The following is a 15516-nucleotide window of genomic DNA, read 5'->3' on the forward strand; positions in this document are numbered from 1 at the left end:
GTACTGACTAGGGGAAAACAAGACTCGCATTAGAAGATCAGAATCAAAGGCGGATTTAATTGAACAAAATAGCCAGCCAAAGACCAAGGTCAGACATTGGAACCGTTCCACTGCCAACCTCTTTTTGCTAGAATAATCCAAGAAAACGCAGTTTCCTTATTGAATGCCTTGCCCACCCGATACACCTTCCACGTTAGGTCCTTATGGATAAGCTTTATGTCCTTTCTCTTTCTCTTTGTCTTTCGAATTTTCCCAACTCCTTTTTTTTTTAAATAAAAGAAATCCAATTAAACAATTAAAATTCTATCTCCACGACTTAAAAACTCAAATTCCCAGCCTCCCCTTTACTTTCAAGACGGCTTAATCCCTCCAAGCTCCAACTGGCGAACTCCCCTCTCTCTATATATATACACACACAACCCCGGCCAATTTTCTCACCACAAAAACAAAACTCGAAAGGCTAAAAAAACACAACGAATTCCGTTTAATTTCCACTTCCATTTCTTCCAAAGCAAAAGAAAAAAAATGGTTGATTTAGATTGGAAAGCAAAGATGGTATCCTCTGATCTCCCAAACAAATCCCCAAAACTCTCCAACAAACTCCAAATCTCAATCCCAGCCATTCCGTTTCGTGGCGTCTCGAATATCACTCCGACTCCTGCTTCCGACTCCTCTTGTTCAGCTTACGAGCACTGCTTCCGCCTCCCAGAGCTGCATCAGATATGGAACAGCAAAGAATTCCCTAATTGGAAAACAGAGTCTATTCTAAAGCCAGCCCTGCAAGCTCTAGAAATCACTTTCCGGTTCATTTCAACGGTTTTTTCAGACGCAAGACCATACGCGAATCGGAGAGAATTGACGCGTAGGATCGAGTCACTCACCACCTCTCAGATTGAGTTAATTGCGATCATCATCGAAGACGAGGCAGAAGGTAGCACAACGCGTGGTACGGCTCCGATCGTTGACTTGAGCTCAGCGAACAGTGTTCTGGTTAGAGATGGAAGCTATGCGGAGGTCTGGAAGGTTCCAGGTGAAACTACAGTGGTCAGTAAAACCAGCGAGGCAAGTCTGCTGCCCAGGCTTGCAACGTGGCAGACATCAGAAGATGTAGCTCAGAAAATCTTGTACTCTATCGAGTGCGAGATGAGACGGTGCCCGTACACACTAGGTCTCGGCGAGCCAAACCTAACCGGCAAGCCAAACCTTGAATACGACGCTGTTTGCAGGCCGAACGAAATCCACGCCCTCAAAAAGAGTCCTTACGATCACATAAACAACCAGGAGAACCAGTCAGTGTATAACACGCATCAAATCTTAGAGTCATGGATCCACGTGGCAAAACAAATAATCCAGCGCGTAACTGAAAGAATCGAAAGCAAGGAATTTTCAAGAGCAGCAAACGATTGTTATCTAGTCGAGAGAATCTGGAAACTTCTAGCAGAAATTGAAGACTTGCATCTACTGATGGATCCAGATGATTTCCTGAGGCTAAAAAATCAGTTACAAATGCGATCGCTAGACGAAACGGCTCCGTTTTGTTTCAGATCGAGAGAATTGGTGGAGATAACCAAATCGTGCAAGGAATTGAAGCATAAGGTACCGGAGATTTTAGGCGTTGAAGTGGACCCTAAAGGTGGGCCCAGGATACAAGAAGCAGCCATGAGGTTGTACAGTGAGAAAAGGGAGTTTGAGAAGGTTTATTTGCTTCAGGCTTTACAGGCAATTGAGGGTGCTTTGAAGCGGTTCTTTTATGCGTATAAACAGGTGTTGGTTGTTGTTATGGGGAGTTTGGAGGCCAAAGGGAATGGGGTTTTGGTGAGTTCCGAGAGTTGTGACTCGTTGACTCAGCTGTTCCTTGAACCCACTTATTTTCCGAGTTTGGATGCTGCCAAGACCTTTTTAGGAGAGTCGTGGGGTCATCGACAACATAGTGGGATGGAGAGACGGAGTCGGAGGAAGCAGTGAAGGTATTGGGGATGGAATCGGTGGGTGACTCCACTGAGTCCGATTTAATAGTTTTTTTTTATTATACAGTTATTCATTGCATTGTTTTTTCTTCTTTCTTTCTTTTTTTTTTCCTATTTTTTTGTACCATCAATATATTTGATATTATAGAAATTTTGATAATATTATTCTTTGAAAATTTGTAGCGTCGATTGAAGTATATTTCTAGGGTCTAAAATCATTATCTTCTGAAGAAATTGTGAACCTTTCTAGTCTTCCAGATGATAATCGGTTGCAGCAAGTTTCGTGTTAACCTGTCACGAGTATTTGATAAATTAGAAAAAACCAGTTATTTAATTTGTATCGGAGTTCGAACACGAAAGAAAGAAATTGCAAGAACTTGGCTGCTTTTGTTTACTGGCAGCCTTTGTATTTGCGAGGCAAAAAGTAGTAAGGTGTCTGTAACATATTAAATTGCATTTTTTTATTATAATGTTTATTAAAAAAATAAGTTTAAAATGGAGTTTCTAAGTTGCAGTTTTTACATCTTTTTATCTCCATGTTTTTGTAATTAAATTTTATAAAATTTAATATTTCAAATATAATTTTTTAAAAATAAAAAAATTATTTTAATACATTTTTAAGTTAAAAATATTTTTTTTATAAAATCATAATTATATAATTATCAAATATTTTATGTATATTTTTTACATTCATGAATTTTAATAATAATTTTTACTAAATATATATAAATTTTAATAATAATTTTTACCAAATATATATTCAAATCTAACTAAATTAAAAACAAACTCAATTGAAAGAAAGTAACTACTACCGCTGTCTTTTAACAATTCAAAAACAGACATGAGGTCTTGAAGAGGTCTGGTTTTCGGCAAAAGTAATTATCCATGTTTTGAAAAAAGAAAAACAAGCGACATGTTCTGTTGATTTTTACAAGTAAAGAATTTTTTTCTGTAAACTATTTGACAGACATGTTACTCGATGTTATACATTCATCATGAATTTCTAATCCAAGATAACGTAAAAAAGCAGATTAACAAAAAACAATACTATTCATCTTCATACTTCGAATAATTTTTTAAAATTTATATTTATATTTATATTTTTTAACATTAAATTTATTTTATTCATATTCATAAAATAGTATTCACTTGAGTAGTTTATATATATATTAATTTTAATTTTATCTTTTAATATTAGATTTATCAAATACTTAAATTCATAAAATTTTACAAATTAATATGGGTTGATTGGAGCTATTTTTATGTATTTTTAATTGACTTTTAATTTTAATTAATTCTTTTCATATTAATTTATTAAAAATTAAATATTATAATTTGCTTTAACTTGAGTTATTCAATCCCATATGTTAAGTTCTAGGTTTTAGTAGGTTAATTAGAAATTAACTTGGATTATTTTTTAATTATTTTTATTTCATTATTAAACATTAAATTTATTAAAAATTAAATTTTATAATTTATTTTTTATTAAGTTATCATAATCTTATTAGTATGTAAAGAAATTAACAGGTTGACTTTAATCAATATAATATATTATCGTTTTAATATTTTTTAAAATATTTATTTAAAATCGAATTATATATTTAATAATTATCTGAGTTATTTTTAACAGGTGAAGTTGATAAGGTTATATCAAATTATTTTTTATAAAATTTAAATTTTTTACTATAAAAAAATTTACAAACATAAAAAAAAAATTATATCTAAAACTTTTTTATCCCGCAGCTTATCCAACCAACAATATTTGTAATTTAAATCAGCACGTCAAACTTCTGGATAAAAAATGTCATCTGTGACGTATCATTTTCATCAAACAACTTGGTTCAAATCCAACTTGAGAAAAAAAAATCTGTGACGTATCATTTTCATCTGGATCGTTTCACTCTTACATTTTCAAGTTGATGAGGCAGCGGCCAACACAAGAATTGAACACCTCACTCGTGTCAACAGTCGTCCAACGAATTAATACACATTTGAGAAAATAATCCTAGGAGATCTTGCCATTTTCATGTTAAGAATCATAACTAATTAGTCAAATTAATCAAGGAGCCTGTCTGGTCAATCTTTCCATGTCATTCACCGAGTGCTAAATATTTTATTGTACCGAGTCAATGTTGGAAAAAAAAAATACTAGTCAAAATTACAAGAGTATGTTTTCTGGACGTTGAATTTGGAATTAAAAAAAAAGAAGCAAGGCAGAAAACCCATGCTCATTGAAGACACGTACACATGTGACATGGAAGTTGGAACTGTAATACTCTTCAGATTAATGTGAATGTCTGGGTTGGCTTGCGTGTATCATAATTAATTCTATAGATTTTAAAGTTAATAATCACATGGAAGTTGGAATTGAAATGCTTAATGTGGATGTTCGGGCTAGCTTGTGTGTACCATAATTAATCTCACGGGCTTTAAAGTTAACGACTATACAAGCCTCCAGTGACTATCATATGAGCAACCATGTAAATCTCTAATGATCATTATATGAGCAATCAAGGATTCGAATTTAAAATAAAAAAAAAAACAAATTTCTTAATTTCAAATTTTTATCATTTGACCACTGTAATGCTTATTCTTTCCCACTAAAGTACTGGTGTGCTTTGCCTGAGCCAACTTGGCCCACGACTTGCAGACCTTTAAATTCTTATCATTTAACTACCGCATATGATGATTTACTGGAGCAACTGTAATACTTATTCTCACTAAAGTACTGGTGTGCTTTGTCTGAGCCAACTTGGCCCACGACTTGCAGACATGGATGGCCGAAATAAAAATGCACGTGTAAGTTGTCACTCCAGCATCGAGTTGGGCAGTTTATGCTTCCAGTACATCGGAGGAGAATGAATGTATCTCGGCTACAATGCTCTCGGCCGCTCTATTATAATGGAATAATAAATAATCCATTCAATGAAAATTAGAGGAAAACGAAGAGTTATGATATTCTTTATCGAAAAAAGAAAACAATAAAGTGAGTTAATTGTACTAAACTGTCGCGGAAGACGAAGCAGACGCCAATTATATGATGATATATAGAGGAAGGAGGAGAACCCAACAAGCTTCTTCTTCTTGTATATAGTGGAAATGTGGTCCTATCTCTATTCCGTCCCTTAACGAACACACATTGTCGAGTTGCATCGAGAGAGAGAGAGAGAGAGAGAGAGAGAGAGAGAGAGAGAGAGAGAGAGAGAGAGAGAGAGAGAGAGAGGGAGGGAGGGACCTGGGACATTGGAATAATAAATAATCCATTCAATGAAAATTAGATGAAAACGAAGAGTCATGATATACTTTATTGAAAAAAGAAAACAATAAAGTGAGTTAATTGTACTAAACTGTGGTGGAAGACGAAGCAGCCGCCGATTATATGATGATATATAGGGATAATAGAAGTCTTCCTTCGTTGCTACAGATAAACTAAACTTTTTTCCCAATCTTGTTTCGTATTAGAAATGGATGAGTTGTACAAAATTGCAAAGGCCTATTACGAAACAGCCAATATTGATAATAAAGGTCTTGGGCACCGAGTTTTCAAGAGAATGGATATGGATGATGATGGCCAGATAAGTCTTCACGAGTTCTTGGCATTCCTTAAGAATGAGGGCCGCAGAGAGATAGCAAGTCCCAGCTTCTCCAAAGAGCTAAACAAAAACGGAACTGGCAGACTAGATTTAATGGAAGCAATGACACTTTGCTACATTATTGAGAGTGGAAGAAAATTCTGCGATGGTTGCGGTGAATTTATGAAGGGAATTTTCCTCTCTTGCATGGAATGCTTTGATCATGAGGATACGACCCTCAATCTCTGCTGTGCATGTTGCGAACAGGGACGATACGTGCACAGTCACAAGAAATTCTTGGATAATTATGTTTTCCTCGAAACCAAGAGGTTGGATGCTTTGAAAGAGAAGAACACTGCAAAGAGGAAGCTTCAGCTGGAAGCTGAGAAGAAGAGAGTGGAAGAAGAAGAAGCTGGAAGCTGAGAAGAAAAGAGTAGAAGAAAGAAAGAAGAATGTAAACCCAGTTGCTGTTGCATTTTTTAATTTCAAATTATGAGTGGAGTTTAAATGTTTTTCAAAATTTCTCAATTTATTAATAATCTTTTTTTGTTGCAGGCTCCAACCCCAGAGGTTATCACGAAACGGCTCCCCGAACCTGTAAGACACGAGGTTGTCCTCTACAATCCACATCAAGGAAATGTAAGTTTCTGCCTTTTAGTAGTACTACTTGCCTAATTTCATGATCACTGGGGGCATGAAATACACTATAATCTAATCAAACTAATTTTCTTTAATTTGCTTCATGCTCAATCGAAGTGACACTGACGCACACTCAATTCTGCACTTCAATATTTAAATGATAAATTTAGAAATAAAAAATTATATTCAGACAATTTTCTTATCGTATTTAACTATAAATTATTAATGTTGTTTTTTCAATTTCATTTACCTCTATTTCTGGCATCGTGTTTATAATGTCTATGCGTATAATAGTATCCACAAGGCACGTTCATAAAATATTATTCACCAATTTTTTGTTTTTCTAGATTTGGCATCTCGCAGCATCCTTCGCTGGGGCGGTGATTTCTAGATGTTGCATTATGTGAGAAAATGGATGATTTGGCTGTTTTGTTCAGCATCTGTTTTTTGGATTTTTAATTGTGACGAGGCACATTTATAGTTTTTGTTGAAACGACTCTGTATTGGCTTCAAGGTGTTTTTCGTATTAATGTCCTTTCTGATTGCAATCGAAATTTTTATTATCAGATAAGTGCTTATAATTTGATTAAATGATTGTTTGAGATTATTTTTTTAATTAATACAGTTTTTGAGACGGCTTGTATATATTATGCTTAAAATGTAAATCTAATATTTGATTAATTTAGCTACCCATGTACATATAATACATCAAAATAGGATTCCGAACTATTTTAACAACTAGAGAAGGAAGCCAGCAAAACACGTGATTTGATTGGTTAAATATTATATTCGAGTTGATTCAAACAACTGATTATTAATAATGCTTAAATTTATTTTATCTATAATTTCCATTAATTTTATGGACCCAAAGGCATTTATTTTTGAAAGTATGGTATCAAACTCAAAGCAATTGTTTGAGCTTCGTCTATAATTTCCCGTTAGAGAATATCGAGCTAATATTTAAAAATAAATTATAATATAAAATATAATATTTTTAATATGCATTAAAATCATTCAATCTAAAATCTAATATGAATAATTTTTTTCATTGACAGCTTTACTTGTAAAAAAATGTCGATGTAGCTAGTGAGGGTTTATTATCGAATCTAAGTATTACTGGTACCCAACCCCCCGTGCCATTTTCAAATTTCATAAATGGATCTTAATCATGTTTAGTCCATGCTTGTTCGTAATGGAACCAATTGGGTTTATAATTGTAATTTTGCATGATCTAAGGGCAACTAGCGCACACATCAACCGAGATAATGGGCCTCTTGTACTGTCAAATTTTCAGGTTACAACACGTATTGAAGCAGTGTCAGTATAAGTCAAGGGATCTCTGGCAGCACCGGCATTTCCTCATAGCTAGTTGCCTTTGTCTCCTTCTATGTCTTCTCGGAAGGAAGGTGGGCCCAGCCGGAGCCGCGACCTGCGGTCACACTCTCAGATAGAGAGCCCGCTATGCCATTTCTTCAAAATAGTCTTCCCTAGCACACTGAAAGACAAGAAGCTGGTAATTAATTACTACACGTTTTTTCCGCTTTCTTTGCTTGCATGTGGTAATGTATTGTGGATTCAAGTTCATTGTTGTAAAAAGACTGAAGATTAAAAATTATCAGTAAGTGACCCTTAATCCTGGTTCATTCTGATTCTGCAGCTAGTCAATTCCATTGTTTGTGCTTTGCATGTCCAAAAAGGACAAAAAAGAAAGGGTATTGTTTTTAAAAACGGAAAGAAAACAGGGATTTAGTCGTAATCGTACGCGTTCAGGTGCATAATGAAAGTTCAATTTGAATTTTGAAGCTATAGTGAGGAATCTTTGTTGTATTGGGCCATCCTCCAGAAAGTTATATAATTATCTTTCAGCTGAATGCAGCAAAATGCCAGCTCTTTATATATAATCACAAATGGATTTCCCGCAAAAGGAGACCTAGCTGATAATGTCAGGTCATGAGCCTATTGGCCATAGCCTAAGCACAGACTTTTCATTATTATAAAACCTCCAAGCCCAGGCCAATACAAGACTCTATCTCATCATGTCTGCTTAAAGTTGTTCAGAAGGCGCTGTTATTATTGGAGTGGAAAAGTAAAGTGCCTGATAAGGATTTTGATCATAAAGCATCGACTGTAGTTGGAAAAACAGGATTTGACTTCAGGGCTTTGGATTTCAATGATGCATTTCAATGTAATCGATATAATTTACATATGGCATATATCGTTTTGTATTTAACCACTTACAATTCTTATGATACCCTGCCATCTATTGTAGCTGAAATGTGCCGATGTGAGTTCGTTTTATAATGAAAACTATATATACTATAATGCTTTCGAAACGAGATTTATTATCGTGCCATCTATTGAGGGGATGAATGATGCTGAAAAATGCTCTTTGATGCACCTTTTGTTCTACTTGTAATATAATTTGCACTGGGACACCAGTCTAATTCAAGAAAAAATTCATGCAGAGAATTCCAAGGAAGTTTGTGGAGAAATTTGGGGAAGGGCTCTCTGATATTGCTAAAGTTGCTGTCCCCAATGGCAATGAATGGCAAGTAGGAATAACAAAAGAGCATAACAACATTTGGTTTGATGAGGGTTGGCAAGAGTTTGTGGAGCATCATTCTATTGGTTCTGGTTACCTTGTAGTCTTTCGATATAGAGGCGACTCCAATTTCAGTGTTCTTATATTTGATATGACTGCTTGTGAAATTCAGTATCGACGTATGAGACCAACTGGAGGTGAGGGGATGAATGATGCTGAAAAATGCTCATTCTATGATGAAGATGAAATGAAAGATGAAGGCTCTGTTGAAAGCTTGGATACCCATTATTGTCGTGCTCTGAAAAGTAGAGTTTTCAATCTAAATGCTAGAGAGGGGGGTTCAAGCAAAGGGCACGGTCCATCATCAGAGACAGCTGTAAAGAAAGAGTATCTTGAGATGACCGATATAGATAATACTAGTGAATCAAGAAGAGGGACGTCATTGAAGAAACATAGAATGTCTGGCCCCCATGGAGAAACCAAAGCCAAGAAAAGCAAATCAAAATCTAAACTTGGTGAGCTCTTTGTTTTGTTTATTTGTTGCGACATTCCTTGTGTGATATTATGCTCTATGATGTCTTTTTTCCATTAATCGCAGGTGAAAACGAGTTGTTGCCAGAATGCGAAGCTATAGAATTTGCTCCTCGTGGGTTTGCGAAGGCATCGGAAAAAAGCAAGAGGGCAATTCATGCTGCCAGAATGTTCAAGCCTAAAAGTCCATCTTTCATGGTTATATTGCGGCGATATAATTTCTATAACCATTTTTTGGTATGCCATGCATAGAATAAGCTCGTGAAATTCTCAAATTTTATATTCAATTCTCATTTTTTCTTGTTTGGTGCAGTACGTGCCACTTGAATTTGCTCAAAGACATATGAGCGATGCTCCTCGGTGTATTAAACTTCAAGTTTCTGACGGAAGAGAGTGGCCTATACAAATCAATAGAAACCAATGTCGCTATTTGAGTATCTCAAAAGGATGGAATGAATTTTCCCAGGAAAATAATCTGAAGGAAGGAGATGTATGTGTCTTTGAGCTAATCAACAAGGAGAAATTCGTGCTGAAAGTCGCTATTTTTCATGAACTTGAAGACAGCGTGCCTTTGGATTAAATTGAGGGTAAGAGCACCTGTAAGTAATCCTTTGATATTGGCACCTAATTCCTGTTTGGTATATTGTTTACTGATACAGTTTATTTCAAATGAGCACAGATCAAGGTTTGATTAGTTAGTTTGTCAGAGGGCAGCTTACTGAATGGCATTTTGTTTAGTATTTCAACTAGTCGGAACTATAGCTATAAGCAACTAGTTTTCTGGTTTCTATACTTTCATATCTATGCAGTTGAAGGCACACAACAGCAGGAAATGGAAGCGAAACCTGACGAGCACAGAATCAACAAATTCTGTTCTTTGAATTTCTTTTTGTGTTTTGTAATGTATAAATGTAGATCATAACCTTGTGTAAAGTTCGCTTGCTAAACGAACTCGCTCTGCTGATGTATAATATTCTGCAGTTTGTTCCTTTGTAAAGAGGAAATTATCTCCCTGCTAATTATGGATCCATTAGACACTAAAAAACAAACAAAAACTAGACTAGGACAATCTGATTCCAGCACAAAACACATTGACGGGCATCAATCTATAATCATTTTGCGAAGGTATTTCTGCTGCCAGTTCATATTTCCGGGAAACCTGACCTTGGGGTAAACGACAGTCCTAGATCTGGGAGTCCATGTTTGATGGGCCACTTCGCCTTTTAAAACTCAGGACAGGCCTGATACTATTATGCTTACAAGAATAGTTTCAAAGCTCATAACCACTTAATCACTGGGCCATTAATAATTGTAACCCATCCAAAATTCGCCACTTGTATATAAATGCCCGTGAAGCAGTTTTTTGGTGCTTGGGCCTGTCAAGGAAAAGATCCAGAGGCAAAAGCTGTTAAAATCCCCTCCGCCGAGGGCACTTGACTCGGTAAAGCAAGAGACGTGTAACAGTATCGAAACTCCTACGTGTGCTGTAGGCCTTTAGCCATGTCGCTAACGATATTACAGCGCAACTCACGAGAAATAAAAAGTGTCAACGTGTCATGTATCGCAGGACACGTGTCCATTTCCTGCAAGTTACTAGAACCCCGTAAAATCTTCACCTGTAACAGCCAATAGAAAGATACTGAAAAGTTTTGAATTTTTGGGAGAGGAGCAAAAAAAAAAAAAACCTAGTATATTACAATAGAAAAAAATAAATACTCTTCTGTGACAAGCACCCTTGCTTCTAGTACTAGCTAGCTCTCTCTCTTTCTCCAAGTACAAGAAGAGATAAAAATAATTCCTGACAGGTTTCATGACAGGATTATCATTTTTAGTATCAAAATTCTGGTAAGCTTCGTGTGTGTGTGTGTGAGTGTGATTAAAACCTCGTTACTTTTGTTTAGACATGTTTACATAGTTCTTCAATTATTAAAATCTGCGAGTGGAGAAAGTGAAAGCAATGTCATGAAAAGGAGATTTTCATTTTCATTTTCCCTTTCCTTTTCATTTTTAATCTAATGGGTAGCTTTGTGGCCATGTTTTCAGGTGGGATTGAATTAAAAGCAACAGGACCTTCTGGACTTGATTGTCCTTTGATTTTATGTAGAAAGGCAAGATTTTCCACGGGCAACATGGGACTTTTGACTTGACTATAAATTGCTGTATCTTGTCTCTCTTTCTTCTTCCCCCCCCCCCCCCCCCTTCTGTGAGAGAAACTTGAGTTTTTTTTAGCCATCTCTTCTATTGAGTTAGAAAATTTTAAGTCTCCAATAACAAATGGGACTGGAGATTTTGCAAAGCTTGCATCTCGTAGTTCCCCCTTTATCATCTACTTGTAGAAGACCTGTTTTTGCAAGATCTTATTTTGGTGGTGGAAGCAATCAAGGTTTGGCTTGTCTATTACCCCATCCATCAATCCTTTTTGGTTCTTCTAGGAATCTCAAAGGTCATGGTTTGAAAAGATCTTGCAGTGACAGTATTGATGAGTTTTACAACGAAGAGATTGAATATTTGGCGAGTTATGATGTTATGGATGATGACGAAAATGATCACAACGACACTGCTTATGCAGTATCAGACAGTTCTAATATTTCTACAAGTAATGATGGAGAAAGCAGCAAAAAAAGGAATAGTTCCGACTCGTTTTTGCCTTCTAAGATTGAGTTTCTGGAGCCTAGTTTGCTTGGAATTCAACCAGAGCCACCAGATTGGCCAGGGAGAAATGAGATTGCAAGGATGAGCATTGAACTGAGAGCAAATAGCGTTGATATTCCCTTGTCATTAAGGATGCTTAAGAGGAAGTTAAAATGGCAAAAGGGTTTTGCAGCTGTGCGGAATTCTGCATACTGCTCTGTGAAGAGGGCTTTTGCTTCCATGGTGTTGATAATTCAAGAGCTTCAGAGCCATGCTTTATATACAAGGGGGAGTCTTCACGGTGAAGATTTTCGAAGGATTCTGGAAAAGGTTCACTCGGAACTGAATGCTTCATTTGTGTGGCTCTTTCAACAAGTCTTTTCGCGGACACCAACGCTCATGGTTTATGTGATGCTCCTTTTAGCCAATTTCACTGTACACTCAATGTTTGGCAACATAGGTGTTGCTGCTGCTCCATCACCAAGAATCTTCCAAGAGACTATCACAACTCCAGACGAAATGGACCAAGGACAATCAAATGCTGATCATGCTGTAGGAAATAACAACGGTGGTGCTGGGAAAGTTGACCGAAGCATCGGTGGGAGTGAAGGGGGCGACTGGCTTTTTGGGAGAATATCACCTTTTATTCGGTATCCCAACCTTGTTCCCGAAGAGACAGGTGAGTTTTCTTCGTCCGGAAATCAAGAAATGGTTTCGGTGGAAGAGACTGTACTGTGGAACGCAATGGTAGAGGAAGCTTCAAGAATGCAAGTGGAATCAGGATATGAGGTTCTTGCTCGTGAGACTATGAAACAGTTCGTATCACGTGTAACAGTGGATCTTGAACCGAGTGATTATGTTGAGTATTACAGAACTGATCTTCTTTATCAGATGGCTATCGCTGAGGATCCAAAAAACCCTCTTCTGCTTTCTAATTATGCGCAGTTCCTCTGCACAGTTCGTCACGACTACGACAGGTGATCCAGATTCCTACCCTTTAATTTAATCTCTCAGTGTTTTACAAGTCCTTTTCTTGTATTTTTAGATATCAGTTGAAAGCAATTGTATCTTGCATAACAGCATAAGATTGGTCCACATGCTTATAACATAGTAAAATTAGATATGGAGAAGTTTTTGAAGTGTTTCATTTAGCTGCCTTGACCTTTTGATTCCTCAAAGAAAATGAATCCTAGTTCTTTCCTTCGATTAGTGAAGGGATGGAGACATTCACTATCATAACTCCTTTTTACCGAATTATGTAATCATGATGAGTCTTATGTAATTCATCTTCCACAGACGTTGGTGATTGAGAAGCCTTTCGGAAAGGTTTCCCCTTCACCACCAACTAAACTAGAGAGTATTTCTCTTCTGGTATCAAATATTGTGACAATCATGTGATTTCTGATTCTGTTTCCTTTTCTTTCTCAATTATCTGGGAACATAATAGGGCAGAGAAATGCTTCAAGCGTGCTATAATGGTTGGACCACCAGATGCTGAGGCATTCAGTCACTACGCAGATTTCTTGTGGAGGGTAAGGAAGGACTTGTGGAGTGCAGAAGAGAGATATCTGCAAGCTTTATCAATTGAACCGAATAACACTGAGCATGCTTCCAAATATGCTTCTTTCCTCTGGAGCACTGGAGGCGATGAGACATACTTTCCTCTTAATGCTTCTCAATGATAACTAGAATAAGATTTTGTAATTTGAACAGAGATGAGTATATTAAAAGAGCATGCCATTATAATCCTAGTATAGGGCACTTACGAAGGAAAAGAATGCTGATTTTAGCTTTTAACTTTGTTCTCTTCTGTAGGAAGCTGTTCTGAGACTTGTAATGTATGCAAAAAGATTGTGCATTGATATGCAGATCTCTTCTGGAAACAAATTATTATCTTCCATATACATCGCTAGTTCAAGAAACTGTATAAGCAAATATGAAATATGATCTTCAATTAACACCAGCATTTGATTTGAATCCTTATGTTAGTTGAATCAGCTCTTAGAGCCAAAGGTGCTAGCTAAGCAGGTGTAGTTTCAGCACCAACAAGCTAGAACCTTTTAATTCTTATTCTAGGTCTGAAAAGATCGATATCCTGTTCTTGGATCAGTTGGATGGGTGGCTATCCCAAATATTGTGAACAGTTCCCAGTTTAATGTATTAGTTTTAGCTAAGACTAGGCTGGCCACATCGCCGTGACAAACTTCTTTTCACAAATCTTCAAGAAAAAAAAAAATGCAAATATTGAAGGTTGCTCTTCTTTTTCCTATGCAATGACCGAATATGAATCTAGAATCCTCCCGGTTTGAAGCTATTACCGTTGAACTTTGGTTACGTGATACTAAGAGTTGCTCTGCCCATAGATAAAGCAAAATATCCATGAATTCAACCAGGTAGAATGGTAGTTGAGAGAGCGGGAATCACTGCAAAATATCACAGAGGATATTAATTCTGCAGCTACCTTAGTTTGATAGGATGATGAAAAGGGAAGAAAGGGATCGGCGCCGTTGAAATAAATGTCAGATTGACTAATAAATCGTTCACTTCATTTCCTGTTTAATAGGATCATACCCCCAATGAGCTGCCATGATCATGAAAGTCAAATTTTGTCTCCAAAAAAAAATAGAATAGAACAAAAAAGACCATCAAAGTATTCAGATACCCAGCATGCATGATCTGTTTTACCAAACAACTGAATCTAAACAGCTACCTAGTCATTGAAATTATGTCAAGCTGATTGTATTGAGAACCATTAGTGCACTCCAACTCAATATAAAAATGGTAGAAGTGGTGGAAAATAGCAGCACTTGGTCTGTGGCAAGAAACCTGGAGCCGGCATAATACTGGATTCACAAGTCTCCAACCACAAAACGCAGGGATGATGTCTACATTTGTTTCAAGTGGTCTGACTTTGACCGGGCTAAAATAATCAGAACACGGACCAGGAAAAAAAAAATCATTGGCATTTGCTTTGAGCGATGACGTGGTGTTAAAGCAACAAACCCAGACAAGCTGTTTGGTTGATGTTATATTTCTGTGTTCACCAGTGTATGATGGAAACATGTTTTTTTACAAGCTTGATGCAAAAACAGGAAGGAAAGTAGGGTCCAGAGAAGTCCTAGATCAAGATGGGGGGAGTTACTCTAAAGAAGATGATAGTACTGGAATTGATTTTACAAGGCTTCTATTTTATTTCCTCACAAGCATTTGCTTTCCTTTCCTTTCCATGGATTAAATTTGTATAGTAAAAACATGTTTATTTCTGTATTTTAAAAACATTTGGAAAAAATATTTTTTTTATTTCAAATTAGTTTTTTTACATTTTTGATTTGCTAATATTAAAAATAATAAAAAAATATTTTTTAAATATATTTTCAAATAAAAATACATTTTAAAAAAATACTAAGCGGCGGGTTTTGAGAGTCTGTCTCATACAGCCATTAACAATAAAAACATTTCCCTTGCAAGTTAGGAGAGTCCTGCAGTTCAAAACTGCTTGGATGCATAATCCTTTGTTAGTTGATAGGTCTCTTCACGTGCATCACAAATCCCTAGCATGCCTGGAAAATATCTGCTTATGAACCGGGACAATTCTGTCAACCTAGATACGGAATTTATAGTTTCTTCCACTTTA

At 36.3% G+C, this 15516-nt stretch overlaps 4 protein-coding genes across 6 annotated transcripts; all 4 read left to right on the plus strand.

Moving 5' to 3' along the window:
* The first annotated feature begins 312 nt into the window (after positions 1 to 312).
* Positions 313 to 1985, plus strand: LOC105133613 (nematode resistance protein-like HSPRO2). The gene has a single exon (XM_011037684.1). It carries the CDS (start codon positions 526 to 528, stop codon positions 1963 to 1965), a length of 1440 nt encoding a protein of 479 aa, XP_011035986.1. The 5' UTR covers positions 313 to 525; the 3' UTR covers positions 1966 to 1985.
* Positions 1986 to 5431: 3446 nt separating this feature from the next.
* Positions 5432 to 6585, plus strand: LOC105133614 (uncharacterized). The gene is made up of 3 exons (XM_011037685.1): positions 5432 to 5950; positions 6095 to 6178; positions 6526 to 6585. The coding sequence occupies exons 1-3, from the start codon at positions 5432 to 5434 to the stop codon at positions 6583 to 6585; spliced, it is 663 nt and encodes a 220-aa protein (XP_011035987.1).
* A 953-nt stretch (positions 6586 to 7538) lies between these two features.
* On the plus strand, positions 7539 to 10242 carry LOC105133615 (B3 domain-containing transcription factor VRN1-like). 2 transcript variants are annotated; one of them, XM_011037687.1, is made up of 5 exons: positions 7539 to 7691; positions 8644 to 9235; positions 9319 to 9488; positions 9565 to 9838; positions 9931 to 10242. In XM_011037687.1, exons 1-4 carry the CDS (start codon positions 7566 to 7568, stop codon positions 9829 to 9831), a joined length of 1155 nt encoding a protein of 384 aa, XP_011035989.1. In that variant the 5' UTR covers positions 7539 to 7565; the 3' UTR covers positions 9832 to 9838; positions 9931 to 10242. The 2 variants fall into 2 exon arrangements, with proteins under 2 accessions (XP_011035989.1, XP_011035988.1); XM_011037686.1 differs by having other exon boundaries at positions 9565 to 10242.
* A 1196-nt stretch (positions 10243 to 11438) lies between these two features.
* LOC105133617 (uncharacterized) lies at positions 11439 to 13840 on the plus strand. Of its 2 annotated transcripts, none has more exons than XM_011037688.1 (2): positions 11439 to 12859; positions 13330 to 13840. In XM_011037688.1, the coding sequence occupies exons 1-2, from the start codon at positions 11526 to 11528 to the stop codon at positions 13562 to 13564; spliced, it is 1569 nt and encodes a 522-aa protein (XP_011035990.1). In that variant the 5' UTR covers positions 11439 to 11525; the 3' UTR covers positions 13565 to 13840. The 2 variants fall into 2 exon arrangements, with proteins under 2 accessions (XP_011035990.1, XP_011035991.1); XM_011037689.1 differs by having other exon boundaries at positions 13335 to 13480.
* The last annotated feature ends 1676 nt before the right edge of the window (positions 13841 to 15516 follow it).

Source organism: Populus euphratica, unplaced genomic scaffold (genome assembly GCF_000495115.2).
Source record: "Populus euphratica unplaced genomic scaffold, PopEup_1.0 scaffold36.1, whole genome shotgun sequence".
Lineage (NCBI taxonomy): Eukaryota > Viridiplantae > Streptophyta > Magnoliopsida > Malpighiales > Salicaceae > Populus > Populus euphratica.

What these genes read in the sequence shown, in the direction of transcription:
- LOC105133613 (XM_011037684.1), top strand. Translation starts at nt 526, where the DNA reads ATGGTTGATTTAGATTGGAAAGCAAAGATGGTATCCTCTGATCTCCCA.
- LOC105133614 (XM_011037685.1), top strand. Translation starts at nt 5,432, where the DNA reads ATGGATGAGTTGTACAAAATTGCAAAGGCCTATTACGAAACAGCCAAT. An exon ending in AGAGAGTGGAAGAAGAAGAA is followed by an intron (nt 5,951 to 6,094) that starts GCTGGAAGCTGA and finishes TTTTTGTTGCAG; the next exon opens with GCTCCAACCCCAGAGGTTAT. An exon ending in ACAATCCACATCAAGGAAAT is followed by an intron (nt 6,179 to 6,525) that starts GTAAGTTTCTGC and finishes TTGTTTTTCTAG; the next exon opens with ATTTGGCATCTCGCAGCATC.
- LOC105133615 (XM_011037686.1), top strand. Translation starts at nt 7,566, where the DNA reads ATGTCTTCTCGGAAGGAAGGTGGGCCCAGCCGGAGCCGCGACCTGCGG. An exon ending in CACTGAAAGACAAGAAGCTG is followed by an intron (nt 7,692 to 8,643) that starts GTAATTAATTAC and finishes AAATTCATGCAG; the next exon opens with AGAATTCCAAGGAAGTTTGT. An exon ending in CAAATCAAAATCTAAACTTG is followed by an intron (nt 9,236 to 9,318) that starts GTGAGCTCTTTG and finishes CATTAATCGCAG; the next exon opens with GTGAAAACGAGTTGTTGCCA.
- LOC105133617 (XM_011037688.1), top strand. Translation starts at nt 11,526, where the DNA reads ATGGGACTGGAGATTTTGCAAAGCTTGCATCTCGTAGTTCCCCCTTTA. An exon ending in GTTCGTCACGACTACGACAG is followed by an intron (nt 12,860 to 13,329) that starts GTGATCCAGATT and finishes GGAACATAATAG; the next exon opens with GGCAGAGAAATGCTTCAAGC.